At 39.8% G+C, this 23,614-nt stretch overlaps 1 protein-coding gene across 1 annotated transcript; it reads left to right on the top strand.

The window, feature by feature from the left end:
• The first annotated feature begins 204 nt into the window (after positions 1 to 204).
• Positions 205 to 18,754, top strand: LOC149249318 (patatin-like protein 5). Its single transcript, XM_089452644.1, has 5 exons — positions 205 to 369; positions 17,474 to 17,629; positions 17,883 to 18,200; positions 18,302 to 18,483; positions 18,601 to 18,754. Exons 1-5 carry the CDS (start codon positions 205 to 207, stop codon positions 18,659 to 18,661), a joined length of 882 nt encoding a protein of 293 aa, XP_089308770.1. The 3' UTR covers positions 18,662 to 18,754.
• The last annotated feature ends 4,860 nt before the right edge of the window (positions 18,755 to 23,614 follow it).

The following is a 23,614-nucleotide window of genomic DNA, read 5'->3' as shown; positions in this document are numbered from 1 at the left end:
GTGTATGATAAGCTAAATTGGGAATACCTGGAGAACCTTTTAAAAGCCCTTGGATTTAGGCATCATTAGATCCAGTGGGTAATGTCCCTTGTCACCTCCACCAGTTTTTCAATCTTGGTCAATGGGGCCCTGACGCAACCTTTCTCCCCCACAAGAGGCCTAAGACAAGGAGATCCTCTATCTCGCTTCCTCTTTGTTCTAGCCATGGAGGGCCTCAGTAAAGCCATTAAAACCGCAACTGCTACAGGGGAGATTAAAGGATTACAGCCTTACACAGAATGCAAGCCGACACAATGCTTAATGGAATTCCCTCAGTCAAGGAGGCAAGAACCTACAAACAGATCCTTGAGGATTTCGTTGTTGCCTCAGGTATGGAGGTCAATCATTCCAAGTCCATGGTTTTCTTTTTTAATACTCACATTGTTGTGCAAAGAAACATGTCCCTCATTTTAGGCTTTCAAAGGAAATCTTTGTCGTCAAAGTATTTGGGAGTTCCTCTAATGGACAAAGCAGGCAAGAAATCAACCTAGGAGACACTAGTAGAAAAATTACAACACAAGGTCAGTCAGTGGACCTACCATGCTCTAAACCTCGCAGGTAGGCTAGTGCTGACCAAATTGGTTCTGCAAGAAATCCCTATGTTTTTATTATCGGTGCTCCCAACTCCTAAAGGCATTCTCAATAAAATTAGAGAAATCCACAGGAAGTTCCTATGGAATGGGGCAAAGGAAAAGAACAAATGGGCATTAGTGAGTTGGGATAAAATTTGCAATCCAAAGTCCTGGGGAGGGTTAGGCCTTCTAGACCCAGAAAAAATGAATGTTGTATGTGGAGCCAAATTATGGTGGCGATGGATTAAAGATGTCAATCTCCCTTGGGCATCGTTTTGGAAGGATAAATATGCTCCACATTGGCACCCTCAAACTTAGATCAAATTTAACGACAGGGTGACAAGATTCGCCTCATGGAACCTAGTCTGGAAAAACAGGGGAGTGATACAGGAGCATTGTTTTTGGGAAGTAAGGAATGGCAAAACACCACTATTTTGGGAGGACGCGTGGCAGTAGGAACCAAAACTAGATGGACCGAAACGAATTGAACTCCAGGAGGCGCTGCAAGCAGAAGGCAAAAGAACAGTTCATCAGTAATGGGACCCTAGGGGAATCAACCAAAAATGGAGACAGTGGACCATCCTAAACCAATTTGCACAACAATCGCTCGCCCAAATTGCCCAAGGTTTGAACGAGGATCTTCAGCTACAAAGAATTCTCCATTCAAAGGATGAGGATCAACTTCGATGGGGGAGACATGAAGGCGGTTATTTTACCTTAAAGGAAGCCCGAAGATATCTTACGGAAGACCAACTGGATATCAAAGGGTTGAACTGGAGTAAGATCTGGTCATCTTAGCAGTGGCCAAAAATCAAAATCTTTATTTGGTTGGTAATGCACAAAAACATCCTTACTTGGGAAAACCTCTGTCGTAGGGGTTTTTCAGGCCCCTCACGATGCAACCTATGTCAAAATAAGGAAGAAACTATCAACCACCTACTAAATAGCTGTGAATACATAGCTACGCTATGGGACTGGGTTGCTTGGGTCTTTCGACAGTCAAACAGACAAAGAGACAGCATCCAAGAGACTTTAAATAATTGGAGAGGAGAAATACTGAAAGACGGAGTGGCCAATCGTGCCTAGAGCCTGAGTCTTGGAATTGTGATTTGGGCGGCATGGAAAGAGCGAAACCGCCAGATATTCCAGGACAAATTTGCCCTGGCTTCGTCATTGATCTCCCAAATACTGCAACAAATACAAGAAACAATCCTAAGTTGTTAGGCACGAAAGGAAAATAATAATCCTACAGTGCAAGAAAACAGAATCCTAGAAACTTTAGGTCTAAAAGGGATTCAACCTCCGCTTCACAGGAGAAAGGAACCACGCATGTTGGGATTGACAACGTCCTAGACACCACTGGTGGCAAGGTTTCTGAAGTTAAATTTTGATGGGGCCTTGAAGGGCAACCCAGATCGCGCTGCTACAGGAAAGGCAATTCGGGATAGCAACGGTGAAATCCTTAGACTCTACTATTCGAATTTGGGAACGACAACGAACAATGCAGCAGAACTCCTGTCTCTGGAACAAGGGTTGGACCTACTAATCAAAGCCAATATCCACCATCGCATAATAGAGGGAGACTCAACTTTGGCAATCAAGGCAGCTAGAAGGCTATAGTGTGGCTCCAGTTTGGGGAAGGTGACAAAGCACTATCGCCTGTGCCAAATCTTTCAGAGGATTCATGGACACTTGGCTCACAAGCTGTTAAGGTCCCACCCTAACCCCCTTATTTATGTAGTGGGATCGAGTCATAGTAAAGAGTCAATAAAGCCCATATTAATAATTGTAAGTGGTTAACCCGCAATTAATGACAGGACCACAGTTAGTTGCAAATGGGCCATGGTATTAGATAGATGGTATTAACAAAACCCATGGTATTGATCCATGGTATTGTATGTATGAGTCATATATAAAGGATAGAGACTCCCTGCGAGAAGCATCATGTCTTATTTTTGTATCGAGCTCTTCTCTATTGGAGGTTGCCCCCTCGAAGAGGCCAGTGAACATTGCTTTTTGAATAATAAAATATTTGATGTTGTCTCTCACTATTCTATGTTCTGGGTATCTTTCTTCGCATATTCTGTATTTGGGTATCTTTTTGCAGGTTAAGAGCATAACAAGTGGTATCAGAGCACTTTCCAGGGCCGGTGGGATCTCCATTTCTTAGCAAAAAAAAAATCTGGCTAGAGACGTGTTCCGACGTCTTTAAACCACGGGATCTGTCGTTGAGCGCATAAACTTGCAGATTTGGGAGGCATGCACGCAAGAAATACAAGAGGTGGTCACGCTTGTTGGACTCCCATGTAACCCCTGTGGGTACACCTTCGAGTGGTAGCGCATTAGACAGAACCACGTACGAATTGTCTTCCAAGTACCTTCTGGGTACATCGGAAGCCCCTTAGCTCCTCTGCAACCTCGCCATAGATAAATCGTCGGTCGTATTGCTGCTACAATACACCGAGAACAGCACTCGAAGAGATTACTCGCCCGTACGATAGGGTAGTCGGGTTGTACGGCTAAGGGTACGGTTGATCCTCCTTAGTTAGAGCCCTGAAACATTGGGCCGAGTACTACTGTCAGACCCTTATGTATATTGCGATCTGTAGCACCTGACACTCCTCGAGACCATAGTTCCCTTTTCTATCTTGGGATCACACATCATCTCTGTCAGATCCGCTCGCGCAAAGGGGTGCAGCAGCAGCAGCAGACATCAGTCCCGCAATTCCGACCAGCCATTCCGATCTATTAGATCCATCAAATCCGCAGCAACAATCTGTTCCGCCACTCAGAGCTATCTGATCCGCCATTCAGATCTCTCAGATCCACCGAATCTGAGTAGTTGTGTTGGGTTCCTATACCGGGGCATGATTTTCGCAGGACTTTTGGCAGCATTGACAATTTGAGGATTCGGTTACTGCAGATCCCCCGGGGCGCATATTGGTGATCTAGCCCATCAGAATCAGGGCGACGAGCTGAGCACGGTGGTACAATTCTTAGTGAAAAAAAAAAAATTGGGCGGTCCCAAATTTCAAGAACATCAGGTCGGTGCATGGTAGAAACTAGAGCTCAAGCTATGGCCAATGAGAGGATGGACAAACTTGAACAAACCTTGCAATCCCTCCAACTTCAGCTTGACAGACTAACTAGCATAATCCCGAAGGGCAAGGAGGAAGCCCACGAGGAGGCGTATATTGGCAATGGACATAGTGAGGGTGAGTCTAGCCACTCTCTTCACCTTTGGGGCCCCCACCAACAATCTCGTCCGCGACCTCCCAAGTTGGATATGCATAAATTTGATGGTTCTCACCCGGCAGCATGGATAGCACAAATGGAGCAGTATTTCAATCTGAATAACATCTTAGATAATGAGACTCAGCTTATGGTGGGGAGCATGTACTTGGACAATGAAAGGTGGCAATGGTGGGAATGGCATCAACGTTGCAATGGAACTTTTGTGACTTGGACCACCTTCAAAAAAGCTCTTACAGAACGCTTTGACCAGGAATCTTCTTTTTTGGGTCGTCTTACTAAGCTCCGACAGACTGGCACAGTGGATGAATATGTTACAGCCTTTGAAGCCTTAGCCTTCCGCACTAGGGGTCTCTCAGATGTGTTCTACACGGAATGTTTTATCAGCGGTCTTAAAGAAGCCATAAAAGCCCACGTCCTACTGCACCACCCTCCCACATGGACGGAGGCTTGCAAGGTAGCTCGTAACGTGGAACGTGCGTTAGCAACCCAGTACAGTCGCCCAAATTTCACCGCTAAGGTTCACCCCCCACAGGCGCACAACACGACTCAAACACTGAAGGTTCAAAAGGTGTCACCTGCAGAAATGACCGAAAGAAGAAAGCAAGGATTATGTTACTACTGTGATGAAAAATACTCCCCAGGTCACAAATGCAAGGAGCCCAAATTTTTTCAAATTGATGCCACTGATTACAGCTCATCAGAGGAAGATCCACCACTAGAGGAACATGAGGCGGTAGAAGAGGACAACCAAAAGGACAATGTCCCTGACGAACCAGTTATTTCGCTGCATGCTTTGGCAGGGATTTCTTCACCTCAAACTCTCAAAATCAGAGGTTTTATTAAACATCTCCCAGTAGTAGTCTTGATTGATAGTGGAAGTACACATAATTTCATCCATCAAAAAGTCGCGGAAGCAGTGCATTGTTTTGTACGAGCAGTTTCTAACTTCCAAGTCCAAATTGTGGATAGGGGCACAATGAAATGTGAAGGCCGCTGTGAAAATGTCAAACTTCAAATGGGGGATTATCAATTGAAGACCCACATGTTTGCCATACACATGGGAGGGTGCGACATTGTCCTCGGTGCTGAATGGCTTCGCACCCTTGGGCCAATCACAATGGATTTCCAAGAGTTATATATGAGTTTTAAGCAGAACAACTCCACACATACCCTCCGTGGACTCCAGGCGGGAGCTCCCTCTATCATCAGCTCGCATAGGATGGAAAAATTGCTAAAAAAGGGCCATCATGGAGTTATAGCTCAATTTAATGCCATCCAGGCAGTCGAAACCAAGTCTCTGCCGATTCATCTTGAGATGCAACAAATTTTAAATAACCATCTGCCGGTCTTTGACAAGCCTCATGAGCTTCCACCCTCGAGAGGGGAACATGATCATAGCATCACCTTGGTTCCAGGGGCCCAACCCCCAAATGTGCGCCCATACAGATATCCGTTCACCCAAAAGAATGAAATAGAAAAAATAATCAAGGAACTTTGGGAAGCAGGTGTCATTCGTCCCAGCATTAGTCCTTATTCATCACCGATGGTCATGGTGCTCAAGAATGATGGGGAGTGGCGGATGTGTCCAGACTTCAGGGCCCTCAATAAGTTGACAGCCAAAGATAAATTTCCCATCCCGGTGGTTGATGATTTGCTGGATGAACTCAATGGGGCTCAATTCTTCACTAAGCTGGATCTTCACTCAGGCTACCACCAAATTCGCATGAAGGAAGTCGACATTCCAAAGACTGCTTTCTGAACTCATGAAGGCCATTATGAGTTCCTGGTCATGCCATTCGGTCTTTGTAATGCCCCATCTACTTTTCAGAGCCTTATGAACCACCTTCTCAAACCATATATCAGGAAATTTGTCCTCGTCTTCTTCGATGACATCCTCATCTATAGTTGTACTTGGGCCGCACATCTTCAGCATGTAGATCTACTCTTGCAACTGCTCCGCAAGCATAAATTATTTGTTAAGATGTCCAAGTGTTCGTTTGGCATGGAAGAAATTGAGTATTTGGGCCACATTGTGGGGCGTGAAGGTGTCAAGGTGGACCCCAAAAAGATCCAGGCAATACAGGATTGACCTCAACCTAAGACCTTGAAGAGCCTGAGAGGATTTTTGGGTCTCACAAGCTATTATCGCAAATTTGTCCGCAATTATGGTCACATAGTGAAGCCCCTCATGCAACTCCTGAAGAAAAATTCATTCTTCTGGAATGAGGACGCACAACAGGCATTTACAGCTCTCAAAAATGCCATGTGTTCCACTCTAGTCTTAGCACTCCTTGACTTCACCAAATCTTTTGTCATTGAATGTGATGCTTCGGGTACGGGTATTGGGGCAGTCTTAATGCAAGAAGGGCGACCTTTGGCCTTCACAAGCCAACAACTAAGTGGGAAGAATCTGGGCCAATCTACCTATGACAAGGAAATGATGGCCAGTTTACATGCAGTAGAGACCTGGCGGCCTTACTTATTGGGGTGACGTTTCCAAATCCGCACAGACCATCACAGTCTTAAATATTTTTTGGAGCAATGCCTATCCTCCCCACAACAAAATAAATGGCTCGCCAAAATGCTGGGATATGATTATGAGATCATTTACAAGAAAGGGCAAGAAAATAGTGTAGCAGATGCATTATCTCGCCAATTTGAGGGAAGTACCCTGTTAGTAATTTCCCTTCCCATTCTAGAATGGATTGAAGAGGCTCGCAAGGAATGGTTTTCACATCCCGGGCTCTCCCAACTCATTTCTCAATTGCAGGTGGATCCAAATTCCACCGAGGGCTACTCGTGGCAGGATGAGATTCTTCGCTACAGGGGCAGAGTCGTAATATCACCAACATCCACCCTCAAAAGTCGCATTTTGGCAGAATTGCACTCATCCCCCATTGCAGGACATTCAGGCTTTCAAAAGACGTATGCTTGCACCAGATGATCATTTTTTTGGACAGGCATGAAAAAGGACATCCTTACTTTTGTAGCAGAATGCGATGTCTGTCAACGCCACAAAGGGGAGATCGTCAAAGCACCAGGCACATTACAATCGTTGCCCATCCCGACAGCAATATGGACGGAGGTTTCTATGAATTTCATTACAGGTCTTCCAAAGTCAGGAAACAAGTCAGTCATCATGGTGGTTGTGGACGGACTTCGAAGTATGCTCATTTATGCGCCCTACCCCACCCGTTTACACCGACTTTGGTCGCTCAACCTTTCATGGATCAGATCTTCAAATTGCATGGCATGCCCACTTCTATTGTGTCCTATCGCAACCTGATCTTCACCAGTAATTTTTGGCATGAACTCTTCAGGCTACAAGGCACCCAACTAAAACTCAGTACTCCTTATCATCCACAAACAAATGGTCAAACTGAAGCCGTCAACAAATGTCTGGAAACCTACCTTAGGTGTTTCACTTCAGAAAAGCAACATCTTTGGGTACAGTGGTTACCTCTGGTTGAACGGTGGTATAACACCAACTATCATGCCACCACCAAAATGACTCCCTATGAAGCAGTATATGGTCAACTCCCTCCTTCTCCTACTTCTTATATCAAGGGGTGCTCAAAGGTACAAGCAGTGGATCAACTCCTACAAAACCGCACAACCATGCTCGCCCATCTTAGAGAGAATCTTCATCAAGCTCAAAACCGCATGAAGCAACAGGTAGACCAGCATCGCTCAGAGCGCCAATTTCAAGAAGGGGATCAGGTCTTTTTGAGGCTGCAACCATATAAGCAAACATCACTCAAAGACAAGGGTTGTCAGAAACTATCTCCAAAATTCTACGGACCATATCAAGTACTTCAGCGCATTGGAGAAGTAGCCTACAAGCTGGCTTTGCCGCCTACTGCAAAAATCCATCTAGTTTTCCATGTCTCATGCCTCAAGAAAGTGATTGGGAACAATTGCAGAATTCAAACCAGTCTACCAGAATTGGACGAGGAAGGGTCAATCTGGCTCCAACCTGAACAGGTCCTAGACACACGAGAAAGGCACCTACGTGGCCGCATGATTAGGGAAGTTCTCGTCAAGTGGCAAGATACCTCTCCGGAAGATGCAACTTGGGAACCAGCCACTATTCTTCAGCAGTTTCCGCAGCTTCAGCCTTGAGGACAAGGCTATTCTTAAGGGTGAGGTCATGTTAGGGTCCCACCCTAACCCCCTTATTTATGTAGTGGGATCGAGTCATAGTAAAGAGTCAATAAAGCCCATATTAATAATTGTAAGTGGTTAACCCGCAATTAATGACGGGACCACAGTTAGTTGCAAATGGGCCATGGTATTAGATAGATGGTATTAATAAAACCCATGGTATTGATCCATGGTATTGCATGTATGAGTCATATATAAAGGATAGAGACTCCCTGCGAGGAGCATCGTGTCTTATTTTTGTATCGAGCTCTGCTCTATTGGAGGTTGCCCCCTCGAAGAGGCCAGTGAACATTGCTTTCTGAATAATAAAATATTTGTTGTTATCTCTCACTATTCTATGTTCTGGGTATCTTTCTTCACATATTCTGTATTTGGGTATCTTTTTGCAAGTTAAGAGCATAACACAAGCGGACCGTTGAGTTCAGCCTCGTTCTTCAATCAACCAACAAGCTATCGAACAGGTTGGCGAATGAGGGGGCAAAGGAGCTGGCAGTCCAGGGTGAATATGAATGGGAGGAGGTCCAACTTGGGCAACTCAAGGATGATTGCGATAACATAGTTGAGTTGGACATGAGAACAAGCAATCAAACTCGGAAAAACATCATGGAGTGGGTACTCACCCTGAGGGGGCCAAACCCCAAGAAATGATTAATGACCATCAGGAATCGAACCGCACGGCTGGCTAGTAACCAACGCAAGGGATGGTCGTTACAGCAAAGTGGCATTGGAATTATCTAGAGATGTGGTACGTGGAGTTTAAAGGCCGGTGAGGTGGCAACAGAGGAGGGTACAATCCTGGGTACAAAATCCCCTCTCCCCAAGGACAATAGTGATTATCAACCGAAGTGTCAATGCTCACAGTTAATTCCCATGTCAAATCGTGCAATAACGAAAGGATATCGGCCTAAGCAGACTCAGGGTAGGAAGTCGTGTGCATGGATAAATTTGTGCGAATTATTACACCTCGTTCTAAAAATAATGGCCTAAATAAGCAAGTTGCAAAGTAGTGGGGACTCCGAGTTTGGGCGCTCAATGTTATTTATTACCCCACTTGTCATTTGTTCCTTCACAATGATCTACAGTTCCTCGAGGTAGAGAATATCCATTTGGTGCTGAGAAGAACGGTGGCTCGCAAGAGTATGGAACATGGCAAGAAGGTTTATTGTCGAGGAAGGCCAAGAGGAGGGCAATCGTCATCCACCCCTCGCAAAAGAACAAGAATGGAGACTTTCTGCACAGGAGGTTGCACAAGCTTATGTGGACTTGTCCCAGAAGGGGGAAGGCCATTCTAGAAGTTAAAGAGCAAGAAGTCCGGGAGCAAAGAGCAAACAAATCAGAGGATCGCGTGGCAAAGGAGGTCAATTGGGTGATAGATAAAGGCGTCACTTGAACCCAAGAAACCCTGTATCATAAAACCGTGGACACAGCATGGCACATGAAAATGTTGATGGGCAAAGTCCGGGATTATTAATTATTCGTTGGCTTTATTCAGGACATTTACCGTTGAGTAATTTGTATGAATCATTCATGTTCCTTTCCTGGAGTTCATCCGTGTTCCATATACTTCTAGAAGTACGGAGTCGAGATGATCGGTGGTTAGGTGCAATCACCGCGCCAAGTGCTATGTTAACTCATGGTTTTGCTACTTTAGGTATTCCGGAGCAGAGACTGGTTCTCAAGGTACCTAGTCGCGACAGTTTGACATCCTTCAGAGAAGAGTGGAGAGACTGGAAACCCACCTGTGCACGCTAGTGCACATTGAACGTCGTCACAAGGACCGTAACGACTCCTTGACAAAAAAATTTAATACTTTCTTGCACTATGTTCATCACCTGGACATCCTTCATGGTAATGGGGACGATCAATTGGCTGTTATGCGCCATGTCTATGTGCATAGCACAAGAGGGGAGCCATAACGTCAAGGCAGTAACCAGGACCCTCCTAAGCAACCAAGACCCTCCTAAGCAAGAGGACTCCAATCTGGCTAATGAGTCAATGAACAAATAGTAGATGACTTGGTATCAAGTTTCAACCATGTTGGATATAAATTTTGCAACCAACTTTATCTTGTGTTGTGATAGCATTAAAAAGAGTATGTGGTGCATTGAGAAGACATCAGAATGGACAATTATGAACATTACTCTATCATTGATCGGTTTCCTACTTATACCTTGCTCAAGATAAGTTGGTTATATTTTGCAACAAGCAGTTGTATATAATATGGTCATTAAGATGGGGTATTAGAATATAGTTAAAGGTCATATCTACAGCTTTAGATAGTTAACTCAGAAAGTATGTTTTGGAATAACGTCAATTTATTATGACCTTTTTTTGTAATTCAATATTTTATTCATGGTTCCAAAAAGAGGTACATCAAAAGAAAAACGCAAGTAGTCTCACCTCAACCAGGTTTGTTAACTACCGTTGAAAGCAGATGACAATGAAACAAAAAAACATAAAGAGACACAGTCCACAACTTAAGAGGCCATATGCACCAGTAAACAGACAGAACATATAAAACACTTGTATCCATGCTAGTCATCAGAAGTGATGGAGGTTGACTTGTCAGGGGTTGTTCCAATAGGCAGCGAAGGACGAAAGGAGCATTGGACATGCTCCTTGAAATGGGCCATCCAGGCCTCCAGCTTCTCAACCTTATCCAATAACAAATCATGGCCTCGCCAGACCACCACCACACGCTCCCAGACATGGCACTGGAAGTAATGCATTTTGTTCAAAGTTGTTATCAATTCAGTATGCTCCTCTTGTCAAACCCACTCCAAAGTCTCCAAACGCTCCAGAATTGACTAAATCAAGTCCCGACATCACTCAACACAACAAACTTGTCGTTGACCACCATGATGCACCGGCACACAACGCCCAGAAACACCACGACGAGTCGAGCCCCCTCGTTGCTGGATAGGCAAAGTGTGGCCAACCCAACCTAATGTCGAGCCCCCGCGCCTACCACCCGAGCAGCAAGCCCTGCGCACCCAAAGCGCCCAACCACCCACCTCCTTCACCCCCTGATGTCGCGCGACTCGACCCACCACCGCTCCGACCACCTTGAACCGAGCCACTGCTGCCACTCACCATCTCAAGCCTAGACCTAGACGTGTCCGCGCCAGAACTGCCCGAATTGGGCTACACCTAGGCGAAGGAACACGCCAAGCGAGGAACAGGGCGCATGGTTGGCTTCCCGACACCACTAGAATGAACAAAGGACCACCCGCCCGATACTGCCCGAACTTCCCGCACAGAAGGAGACACCACTGGCCCCGGCTAAACCTCCACACCCCACGGCGCCGAAAACATACAGTACACAAAACAACCACCTACCATGAGCCAGAAATATGCACCTCCCCTAAAGCAAGCACCCATGAGCCCCACTAACCAGAGCCCGAGATTGTCTCTCCAATGGCTCCACCCAACAACACAAAAGCCTGTAAATGGACCAAAGAGGACCACTACTACTCGCCCGTTCCAAAAAAAACTAGTTCCCACCCGACCCCGAACTAAAACTACGCAAGATGAAACAGAAACAGCATAATACCACCCCAAACAGGCAATCATACCCTGCTTTCCTTGCACACTCACAATGACGAAGCCCAATTCGGCAATTAACAACGACGCACACCCGAAAGCAGGGGAGGAAACATTGATGGCAATGTCATCCCCTCGCCTAGACAAGGGAACCTCTACAACTCCTGCTTCTTCCCACAATGCCCACACCACAGACACCAATACTCACGCATACGCAGAATGCCCAACGAACCCCCGCCACCCTCCATAACGCTCAGACGCTCGCCACCACCCTCAAGACCCAAGGCGACATGAAACCTCACATGCCAAAATTTACTCTCTCGTACTTACAATGTTATGGGAGGGTAGGGAGGCTAGCCCGCCCACCTAAGGCCACGTGCCTAACATGAACGCCCATGCGTTCCCTCAGGAACGCCATCCTCTCCGCTTCTCACCCCCATCGGGGAGTCAATTTATTATGACTTTAAATTAATGTAGACATTTAATTAGTTTCTAGTTATGGGAGTATGAATAGTAACTCACTCCATAGATAAAATATTTGATTTCAAAAATTTGAAGCATGTCCTTAAATGGTTCTCTCTCTCATTTTGATTGTGTAAACTTTATGCTACCATTGAATGCAATTACTAACAGAAACATATCATTGCAAACCAGGAGTAATCCAATTATCCAACTAAACAAATAGAGTCCAATAATCCTCAACAAATATTTTCATGAACAACAACAATTATTTTCAATATTATGACTTGGGTCAAAGAGCTGTTAGAAAGCAGACATAAACACTTGACAAAATACATATTTAGGTTTGTCATTAGTTGTCTATAGGATATGCATTACCAATGACCATGCCCACTCTATAACAAACTTCAATGTTGCTTTACCAAGAACACGAGGGAAACGAAGCAAATAAAAGAATAAAATACCTGTCAAAACACTTCGTTCCAATTACATCAACCTCGTCTATAAAGATAATACAAGGAGCTTTCTCCTTTGAAAGTTGAAAGGCATTGCAAAAAAGTTTGGCACCATCTCCAATGAACATCTAAATTGCCCAAAAGGGTGCAGTATTATATTTTATATCACAATCTCCACTGAAAGAGTATCACATTTGGTATGCATCTATTTTATGCTATTTTTAAATAAGGGAAAAACTATTTCATACCCTTCACCACTAATAATAATAACACAAGTTCCCTTTCTAAACTTACTTTCTGCAACAGTAAAATGTTTGCAGCAGTGTGTTGTCAAGTTGCCTACATCACTAATTTTCCAGGAGAAGATGCAAATATGCCTTTAATCATCTTATGCAATATTTGAAAGCTTTTATTGATTATAGTGATTATTTACTTTTTAATTATCCTCTACTAAACAGGACTAAAGATGTTATCTTAGTTTATCAACCACCAACGTGAAAGAAGTTTGAGTGGGGCTTAGTTCAGCTGGGCTCAAAAAAAGTAAGACGCCTAGGACTTAGGGTTTCTTTGACAAAATCAAAAACTTTTGAGATGGACTCTTCAGACTAACATTAAGCAGATGGTACAGAACATCTAGTCCAAACTCAAGGACATTACTAACATGAAAAGAAAAAGAAAAGAGGATTTATGCAACATGCAAATGTGAACATATCAAATTTTAAGAAATGGAACAAACACAGCCAAGAAGGTTAATCCCAAAGTATTCAGATAATTGTTTTGTCAATGTGCAACATGCAAATTGAAACAGTGATCAAATAATAGTAATCCTGAATTACTCAGATGGTTGTGTTGTGAATCTCTTTATCTGCATTATACTTTGGTACAGCTCAAGAGGTCTATGGATAGTGGTTTTTATATTCACTTTAATGTAGCTCTCCTTCATAGGGTCTGTTGAGAATATGTGGCTAATATTCACTTGTGGCCACGTGCTAGCCCACTATGTGGGTAGTTGAGGTCCATAATGGACTGACCTGTCTATAGTGTGATAATAAAGCGTGTTGAAGATGGTAAAGAATCCAATTTTCCATGAGAGGACATAACAAATTGAGATAGATAGAATAGGTTTCAGTGGATCAAGTCAAGTTGGAATATTGTCCTTCAACACATCAGTCAATAGATATTCTCACAAAACCATTGTCAAAGATACATTTCAAAAACACATGACTCCAATGGGTAGTTAAAATGTTGATGAACCACATAGTTGAAAAGTTTTCCTAGAGAAATAGAAAGTATAGCAGTTGGAAACGCATATAGCCTAGTGGACATATACTTGTTTATATGGACATTGATAAATAATTGCATCAAGCTAGCCATAAAATAGTACAAGTTTTTCATAAAGGAGAAGTGTTAGAATAAGTAATAAAAGGCTTGACTCTATCTAATGTCAACATGAAATCACACCCTCTAGTTAGTTGGGTTCGTTGACTTATGTATGGCAGCTATATAAGATTAACTGATGAAAAGACTAACAACTCATTTGTTAATTAAGACTAGTAGGCCAAACAATTAGACATGACTGTTAAATATGCTGATGACTTGCTGCTATAAATAGAGTATGAATATATGTTATGTTTAAACTTTATGCCATGGATTTCAACATGAATATTATTTTGAGCACAGTAAACATTGGAGGAAAAATAAATACAAACCTGGAATGAGAAGCTTATAAGCAAACTCCATGCAATGAGTCGTTTTGATGCCACTGCTTAGCTAATCAATGAGGTCAACTTGATATGTCGTGCTTCATGTTGAAGCTACACAATAAATGCATACCCTATCTTCTACCTTCAAAAGCGTTGAACCTACACTACATAAAACAATAATCATTTATCTCACAAAATAAACAAAAATTTAAAAAGTATGAGAATGTGAAGTCCTATCAAAATTCTTATGAGAAACTCTAATAAAAAACCTAAAATCTATGACAATTTTAAAAACAAATTTAATACAAAAAACTAAAATCTTATGAGAAATCCCATAAGAAACCAAAATATTTCGAAAAATCTCAAATAGCAGCCAATGATCTTGTGAGAACTCTTGAAGAGAGACCTAGAAATACCACAGAAATACATGCAAGAAGTTTTAAATAGGGACCAAAGAAATCTGATATTCAGTGATCAGAAATCTTATGAGAAATTTCAAATGAACAGCAAAAATCTTAGCAGCCAATGATCTTGTGAACTCCTGAAGAGAGACCTAGAAATACTTGCAAGAAGTTTTTAAATAGAGACCAAAGAAATCTGATATTCAGTGATCAGAAATCTTATGAGAAATTTCAAATGAACACCAAAAATCTTATGACATTGATTGATATGGCATGTCTCCTTTAGATTGTACACAATACATGTATAATTCATCTTCCATTGTCCACACTTTTGCAGCTATAGTGCATAAATTAATAATTGCCATGTTCGTCTCTCAAAAAATGCATAACATATGGAAATCAAAAGTGATGTCAAAATCATCAAACAAAGATCTAATTTCTTATGAGAAATTTTAATTGCATATCAAAAACAAGAGATTTTATACGAATACCTAGAATATCCTATGAAATGTTACAGAAGGAAACCTAAATATTATGAAATATATTAACCAACTACAACAAATTTTCAGATAACTTTTGAAGAGGGACCGAAAAACATTTATGTCAAGTGTTAATTAGAGACCAAATAAATCTTATGGGAAATATTAAATACAACCCTAAAAACTTAGATACTAAATACTTCAATTTGCAAGTTGAGTGAAAAGTACTTTTACAGTCTAGGTGAAAGAAATACATTATTGAATTAATATACTCCTACAATGATGTTTCCCTCTGACATAAATCTATAGTCGTAATTACTGTTAATTTGATGGCCATCATGTAAGATCCAAATACAAAAGGAAATCCTAAACCATATCTATTTTAGGCCGATGGAAATTTGTTATGCTTTTAATCCTAGGTTAAGAAGAGAATATTCCCTGCACCTTGATTTTCTTGGCTATAAGCCCCTGTGCAACGATACAATGCTAGTGAAGACAGTCCTGATGTTCTGCCATGATAATCTGTTTGAAAGGTGCGCTTCCCATTTTGAGTTGGTGTATAGAGCCTTTATTGATCATGAAATGCCCAAGTAACTGCAACCTACGCAAAAGCCAGAAATCACAAAATCACAAATATCCAACAGGAGAAATAATTGCATGCATGGTTAAATAAGTAAGGAGAACGATTTGATACAAAAGGTAAGACAAATTTTCTAAGAAAGAGAACTCGCCCCTGCCTCTCCCTTTACCTTGGGGCTCTACTACACTGCCCTGCTTTTCTCCCTTGGGGCTCTACTACACTGCCCTGCCTCTCTCACAAAAATATTTCAGTATTATCATGAAAGATCCTCCGCCTTCTCCGCCTTCTTTCACCTGCATTCACTCACTTGCATTGTATTGCAATCAGTCAGTGTTGTATTACAATCAGTGCATAAATGAATAGCAAATATTAAAAATGAGCCTATATTTATAAACAGACATGAGATGATAATGTGCAGCAAATGTAACATACATACCTATTTCTCATTTTTGTGATGTGCTTCTGTGAATTATGCACCCGGATATGACACTCAATCTGCGGTATCCGCGTTACTAATCAAAGGACTCCGCCTATGGGTTTTATCCGTCTCCTCATGTCCAAAACAAATATACTTTGGTTTGGAAGACTTTCGGGTCAACGCGAATTCTATATATAATATGATGCCAGCTGACTATATGATTTATAATGGGCTTCCTCAGTTATCGGCCTGGGCTTCGCTCAGTAGCTAAGACAGAGGTTAGCTCTGTGCCCTGATCCGAAAACATGGTTCCAAACGGTTAACACTCTCCACGGGGAGGAGATCATGACATTTCTCTCGGAAAATCCTATTGATCATGGACCAAGCAGAGCTAGAAAAAGGTGGAGCCATCTCAAGGCGAACCTACCGATTGTCTAGCAGCTATAAAGAATCTATCTATCGTCGTTTCTCTCGTTTGCCTTTTGTTTAGCTCCTTGATGAAGGAGGAACAAAAGCAAGGTCCGTTCATTTTCACTCACTATATCAACCCTAAGCTTACAGGCTGTTAAGGCTTTCCTTAATATTATTACCACCAAAATCCAACAAAGAATAAACCATAACATGATCAGAGATGAGAAAAATATAAGGATAAAAAAAAAAACAAACAAACAGGAACAACAATTATCAAACAAATCATAAAATCTCATAGCCATTCTCACATAAAATACAACTCAACAAATTAACAGTGAGAGGGAAAAAAACAAGAAGGCCAGCAAAAAGCTTTAAAAGAAAATTAAGCAAAGGAAAAAACAAAACCAAACAGAGCAAAAACAAAACAACTGTTCAAGGTATTTAAATCAGTCCGATGTTAGTCACTCATCTCCATCGAATTCTTAGGTGTTGATAGAAGCGTCCCGGGCGGTTTATCGCGTTCGTTCCGCGCCTGTCTTCGCTACGGATGGATAAATTACTCGATATCAAAAGACAGAAGCACGACCACGATCACTACGGACACTTCAACGCTCAACCAACCTTTCTTTAGAATGAGAGCCCATCCCATGCATGGATGCATGGATGCACATCGACTCACTCACCTGCAGACGGTTCCTGCCCGCCTCCGGTTTGAAGACATAATGGCAAGGCTCCACGGTTCAGCGTAATCAATGCAAGTAATCACGCCATTAATTTTATTCAAATAACGAGCCCATTTGAATTCGAATTCAAATTTGAATTCAAGCGCCCAAAATTCAGCGCTCATCCATATTTCAGCAACCACGCCCGCTCTTTTGCATATTGATTCCCTGTTCAGTGTTGTTTTGTCAATGAAGTTGCAGACGATAGAATATCATGACCTCGCCCTTCAAATTCGGTATGCACCTGGAGTACTCATCTGTTTTCTTTATAGGTTTTATGTTGCGGCAAATTCTTCAATGGTATCATGCCTATTGGGACCTCAGCAGCTCCAACATATCTTCCTCCTCATTCCTTCAAAACACAAGATTCCCGGGGAAATCCCAGAAACTTCAATCTAATAGACGGGGGAGTTGCAGCTAACGATCCGGTAAGTCGCGGTGATATATTTTTCCATTGCCATCTCAATATGGTTTAAATTTCAGTTTTCAAAGTCACAGCGTAACAGTTTTGGTAAGGGGCCGTGAAATTAATTTGTTGCCCTCTAAAATAATCTTGCAAACATTACTTGCAGTAAACCATGTGTCGAAAGAAATTGTATTTCAGTTTTCAAAGTCACTGCGTAACAGTTTTGCCTAATGGATTGCGCAATTAATTTGTTGGCCTGTAACATATTCTTGCAGACATTACTTGCAGTAAACCATTTGTTGAAAGAAATTTCCGCTCGCAATTCGAATCCACCATTGTCGAAACAAAGTATTGATTTAAATTTGATCGAGAACGAGTCTAGCAAGCTTCTGGTTCTTTCTCTTGGAACAGGACAAAAAGTAGCTCGTTACAAGGCCACCGACGCTGCAAAATGGGGCTTATTTGGATGGTTAACTAAGGACGGTAGATCACCTTTAATTGATATTTTATTGCAATCAAGTTCGGATATGTCGGACATTCACGAATTCTTCTGGTTCAAAACCATTAACATGCATATGTATCTCAGAATCCAGGTACTTTTCTTGCACCCTCCATATATAATTCACCCATAGATTTTGTGAAGTTGAACAAATCTATATTCGAGATATCTAACACAATGCCTCATTGTGATCAGGAACCGCAGCTGGGAGATCACACTAGCTCCTTGGATCTGTCGACGGAGGAGAATCTAAAAGCCTTGAAAACGATAGTTAGCGATCTCTTGGCCAAGCCTGTTTCAAGTGTCAATATCGAGACGGGCTACTATGAGCCAACGCCAGAGCAAGACTGGAAGACCAACCATGATGCATTGATCAGGTCATTTTAGTTCTTATTGAATACGTCAATTTCAATGAAAATTGCTAAATCAAGTTTTATGACAGAAAATGGTTCATGTGAATTGGTTTCACCGTTAATATTGTATTGATTTGGCAGGTTTGCGCAGCTACTTTCACGTGAAAGAAAGTCACGATCAACTGCTGCTCCTAGTGGCTAAGACTTAGAGTCCTGAAACTTTATGAATGATAGTTTTCCTCAGTTTATGAATGTTAGTTTTCCCTTATGAATGTTGTACTTTGTTCGAAGATGATCTTAACTTCGATATGTAATGTAACTTTGATATCCAATTTGAAAATTGAGGCTTTCTGCATATTTCATTAATATATTGATTTTGAAAATAATGTTATTTACCATGCCTTTACTAATATTTAAAGAAAAAGTCACACAAGAATTAACATAGTAATATTTACATTATTAATGAAATCATTGAGCTCAAACTTTTAAGGTATATATGTAATTTCGTTTTCATTTTAATTATTAATATTATTAAAATTTTCAATCTTATTATCATTAATTCGGTCATGCAAACCATCTAGACCCTGTGTGGACATAGACACATCTTAAACGCCATTTAAATATGAAAGATCCCCACTCTGCTTTTTATGTGGACATCCCCACTAAGATTTTGGTAGAGTAGGATATCTTTGTGATACATATGGCATAGAATATAATATTAATGGTATGGAGATTTTTGTGGGGGTGGGAATAGCCTATGTTCCCATGAGTAAATTTTTCATATCATTCATTTAGTTGCATGGATTGCATTAAAATTTTTATGGTATTCTTTGTTTTTAATTAATATTTTTTTAATTTTGGATTAATATTTTTAAGTCATTTGATTCTACTTATGTTATTAATATCACATTTTTTACACCTTTTTAAGAAAAAAATTTAATATTTTATTTTTTAAAGTAAGAATGTCCATTTTCACTTTCTTTTTCTTTATGTTTTCTAGCCATTAAACATTTTGCTATGATTTATGATTTTGTTGATAAAAATGTAATTTTTAATTTTCTAAATTTAATTGTTGAATCTATAAATGGATTTAATTTCTTGAATAATTCTAATTCTACCTGCAAAAATTCTTCTAGCTTAATTTTTGTTAAAACCAATTTTAAAAATGTAATAAAAAATGTTTGAAAAGTATAATATATGGACTACTAGAAAGAAAAAGACAAGTATAAACATTTTATATTTTATACCTTTAAAATATGATGATCTAACTATGTGTGACATTGTAATTGTCAATTTATAAACTACATTTTTGAATGCGTAAATGGATTTAGCACCATTAAAAACAACCATTGCACTTTAATGAAAAAAAATAGTGAAAAAATACTCCAATAAAAGTTAAGAACAATAATGTTAAAATATTACAAAGAAAACAAAAATTCCTACACATTTTTATTTTTTATTTTTTTCTTACTATCAATGGTGAAATCTAGCTATCCATTTGATGGTAAAAATGTAATTTTATCTTTCTTTAATTACATTTTTGCATGCATAAATTAATTCATCACCCTTAAAAATATTTATTTGATCACTATTATGTAATCTCAAACATTAATATCTTGAATTTTAGCAATTATTTTAATTTTTCCGCCAGAAGTTGTCAGCAAAAAAATGTCTAAGCTGTTACAAATCAAATGAAAATTTAAAACATTTTATATTCTAAACTATTTTAACTATTATTTTTGAAATCCAACTAAATTTTTATTTTCCATTGTTTAAATTACATTTATTATTATTAGTAGTATGTATAAACCAATTCATAATCCTAAAAATCCTCTATTTTACCAAAATTTACCTTCAACCACAAATATCTACAATTATGAAAATTTATATAATTTTTGGACCTAATTTTGAGAAAACTTATGTAGAAAAATATTCCCATAAAAAAATTCAAAAAATAAGATTTTTATCTTGCTACAAAGAGAAGGAAAAATATAACATTCTATTGTATAACATTTTATAATGATATATAATGAAATCCTGCTATTTTCTAACCATATATAATGAAATTCGACTATGTAACAGTTTGAAATATGATAATTTTCATTGAATAAAGTAGACCTTCTTTCACTTATATTATCTAATCTCAACCAGTGATATAAGTAAATTCCAAAAACTATTTTCACTATTTTCGACATTTTGGAAAAACGTAGTTGGAAATATGATGTATGAGGTTGGTGAAAATGGGGTGGTAGTTTGGAATTAGACTACTGGCTAACATTGTAACCAATGAGATGCGCGTTGATGGATCTTATATGTGGAATTTCCCCCTGAGGGTCCCGCTTATCTGACCAATCACTATCAGCCCTTCTCTCACTTTCCCTTTTGTTAAGAGCTTCAATCTGCGCCATTGATCTCACTTCACGAGATCCAATAGATATCGCATCGTTCTCTCACCAACTTACTTGAATGATATCCACCGTAGATGTCACGTGGATTCTTGCACGAATGATATAAGGACGAGAGTGCGCAAGAAAAGTGGTTTTCTTGTGCTACGTGTCGACCGCTAAGGTTGATTGCGTGAATTTTCCAAATACCATTTACGATCTTTTGGGCGCATGAGATGCCACTTCCCGTTTATCAAATACAACCCACGTGCTTAATTCATACTTTAAGGAAGATGCGTAAGGAAAGGTTTAGCGCTTAAGCTCAATATTAACTCTTAATACTAATTGACTGTGAATTATAAATAAAATGTTTAAACAGAGGAAAATACCCAATTAGGGTCTAGAATTCCATTACACAGTCATAAGAGAATTTATACACCAGAACAATGCTTCCACACCACACTTCAATCAATTATTCAACAAAATCAAAATTAGAGAGTCTTGGCCCTCCTGGCTCGATTACAATAGTCTGTTTGACTTATGTTCAATCTCAAACCCTATCTCTCACTCAAAAACTCTCGCTTACTCACCATGTTATCGATTATCTAATCTCTATCATTACATTCTTTCTTCTTTTATGAATCAAATCCTATCCTAACTTCATTTACAACTCGATCCCTATTTTTAATAGTCTAACAATCAAATCCCTATTTGCAAGCTTAGTGACACACCTATACTAACAACTTATCTCCTATTCTAAAAATAATACAATAATCTAATTATTACAATAATTGAGATAAAGATTAATTCAAGAGTTCCAACCCTCTCTACTTATAATTGATTTTGACCACTCAGGTCAATGAAATTCATTTCTTGTTAGCCACAACATGTGAACATACAATCATTTTGCTAGCTAAGTCCATATGCTCCTGCATTAGACTCCCGAGGAAGGAAATAATCCTTCAGACTTTTAGGATTTAGTCCATACTTTTATAACTTTGGTGCTGTCAACCAGCTAACATCCTTTATTGGTTGTCCATTCCATTTGACTAAATACTTAAAATAAACATGTCCTTTTGTTCTTTTAGTAACTATTTTCTCCAAAATAGCTTCCACCTCTTTCTTGACTGTCTTTGGCATTTGTTCTTCCCAATTTAAAGTTTGAACTTTATCTCCTGCATGTTCCTTTTATAGTTCTGACTCTGTCTCCTTGTACGGATATAAATCTACAACATTGAAGGTAGGTGATATTCCAATCCCTTCTGGAAATTCAATTTCATAAGCATTAGTTGAAAGCATCCTCACAATTCTACATGGCTCTATCTTTTTCATCTTTAGTTTATTGCAAGTCCCAACAGGAAATCTTTATTTTCTCAAGTATACCATCACTAGATCTCCCACTTGGAATTCTTTTACTTTCCTCATGATATCAACTCTCTCTTTGTATTTGCTGCTACTTTGCTGCAATCTAGCTTTCACATCTTCTTGTAGTCTTTGCATCTGCTCTGCAAACTCTTCAAAATTTTCATTTCTTGTCTCCTGTTTTCCAAAACTTTTGAGCTCATATGCGCCTCTTGGATTCATTCAAAAAATAATATGAAATGGCCTCATCCTAGTACTGCGGTTTGGAGTGTCACTATAAGCAAACTCATCTTGAGCGAGTGCTAAATCCCAATGCTTAGGATTGTTATATGCTATACTTATCAATATGTTTCCCAAGCTTTTGTTTACCACTTCGGTCTGTCCATCTATTTTAGGGTGATATGGTGAACTAAAACTAAGGTTGGCACCTAGTTTATCCTAAGAGTTCTCCAGCAATTCCCAACAAACTTTGTATCTCTATCAGACACAATACTTATAGTTAATACATGTAACCTTACAACTTCTGAAAAAAATAGATTGGCAAGATGTGTTGCATCACTTGTCTCTTTACATTCAATGAAACGTGCCATTTTAGAAAATCTATCTATCACAACATAAATGGAATCATTCCCTCTTTGGGTTCTAGGTAATCCAAAAACAAAATCCATACTAATTACATCCCATGGTCGGTCTGGTATTGGAAATGGTTGGTACAATCTTGTATTTTGGCTTCTCCCTTTAGCATGCTGACAGATCCTGCATTTCTCGACAAATCTCTTAACATCAGTTTTCATCTTTGGCCAATAGTAAAAATCATTTACCTGCGCAAATTATTTGTCTTATCTAATGTGACCAGATAATACTCCACTGTGTTTCTCCTTGATTATGTTTTCCCTCATAGAACATTTGGGAATGCACAATTTGTTACCTTTAAACAATAAACCTCCTTGGATAAGATAATCTAACCACTGGCTTCTATTATCAACTACCGGATTTTGTACAACTACATAAATATCTTTGAATTCTGCATCATCTTTATATGTATCAACCATTTCTTCAAATCCTACAATGCCAACTCTTAATTCTTACAAAATGAAATTTACCCTGCTCAAAGCATCAACAACTTTGTTCAACTTAACACTTGTGTGTTTTATCACTAAAGTAAAACTTTGTAAAAACTCTACCCGCTTGGCATGATTCTGGTTAAATTTTGGTTGATTGTTTATGAACTATAATGCATGATTGTTAGAATACAATACAAACTCCTTTGGTAGCAAATAATGTCTCCATTTTTTTAAAGCTTGCACAATAACATAGAATTCTTTGTCATAAGAAGAATACATCTTCTTAGGTTAATTTAGTTTCTCACTAATGTAGGCTATTGGTCTTCATTCTTGACTCAAAACTGC

This window comes from Pinus tabuliformis, chromosome 7 (genome assembly GCF_031772625.1).
Source record: "Pinus tabuliformis cultivar Carrire ecotype Pingquan chromosome 7, CPIR1, whole genome shotgun sequence".
Classification (NCBI taxonomy): domain Eukaryota; kingdom Viridiplantae; phylum Streptophyta; class Pinopsida; order Pinales; family Pinaceae; genus Pinus; species Pinus tabuliformis.
Note: the sequence above shows the minus strand (reverse complement) of the source record. Positions and strands in the feature narration are given on the sequence as shown.

What these genes read in the sequence shown, in the direction of transcription:
- LOC149249318 (XM_089452644.1), top strand. Translation starts at nt 205, where the DNA reads ATGGAGGGCCTCAGTAAAGCCATTAAAACCGCAACTGCTACAGGGGAG. An exon ending in ATATGTATCTCAGAATCCAG is followed by an intron (nt 18,201 to 18,301) that starts GTACTTTTCTTG and finishes CATTGTGATCAG; the next exon opens with GAACCGCAGCTGGGAGATCA. An exon ending in AACCATGATGCATTGATCAG is followed by an intron (nt 18,484 to 18,600) that starts GTCATTTTAGTT and finishes TTGATTTGGCAG; the next exon opens with GTTTGCGCAGCTACTTTCAC.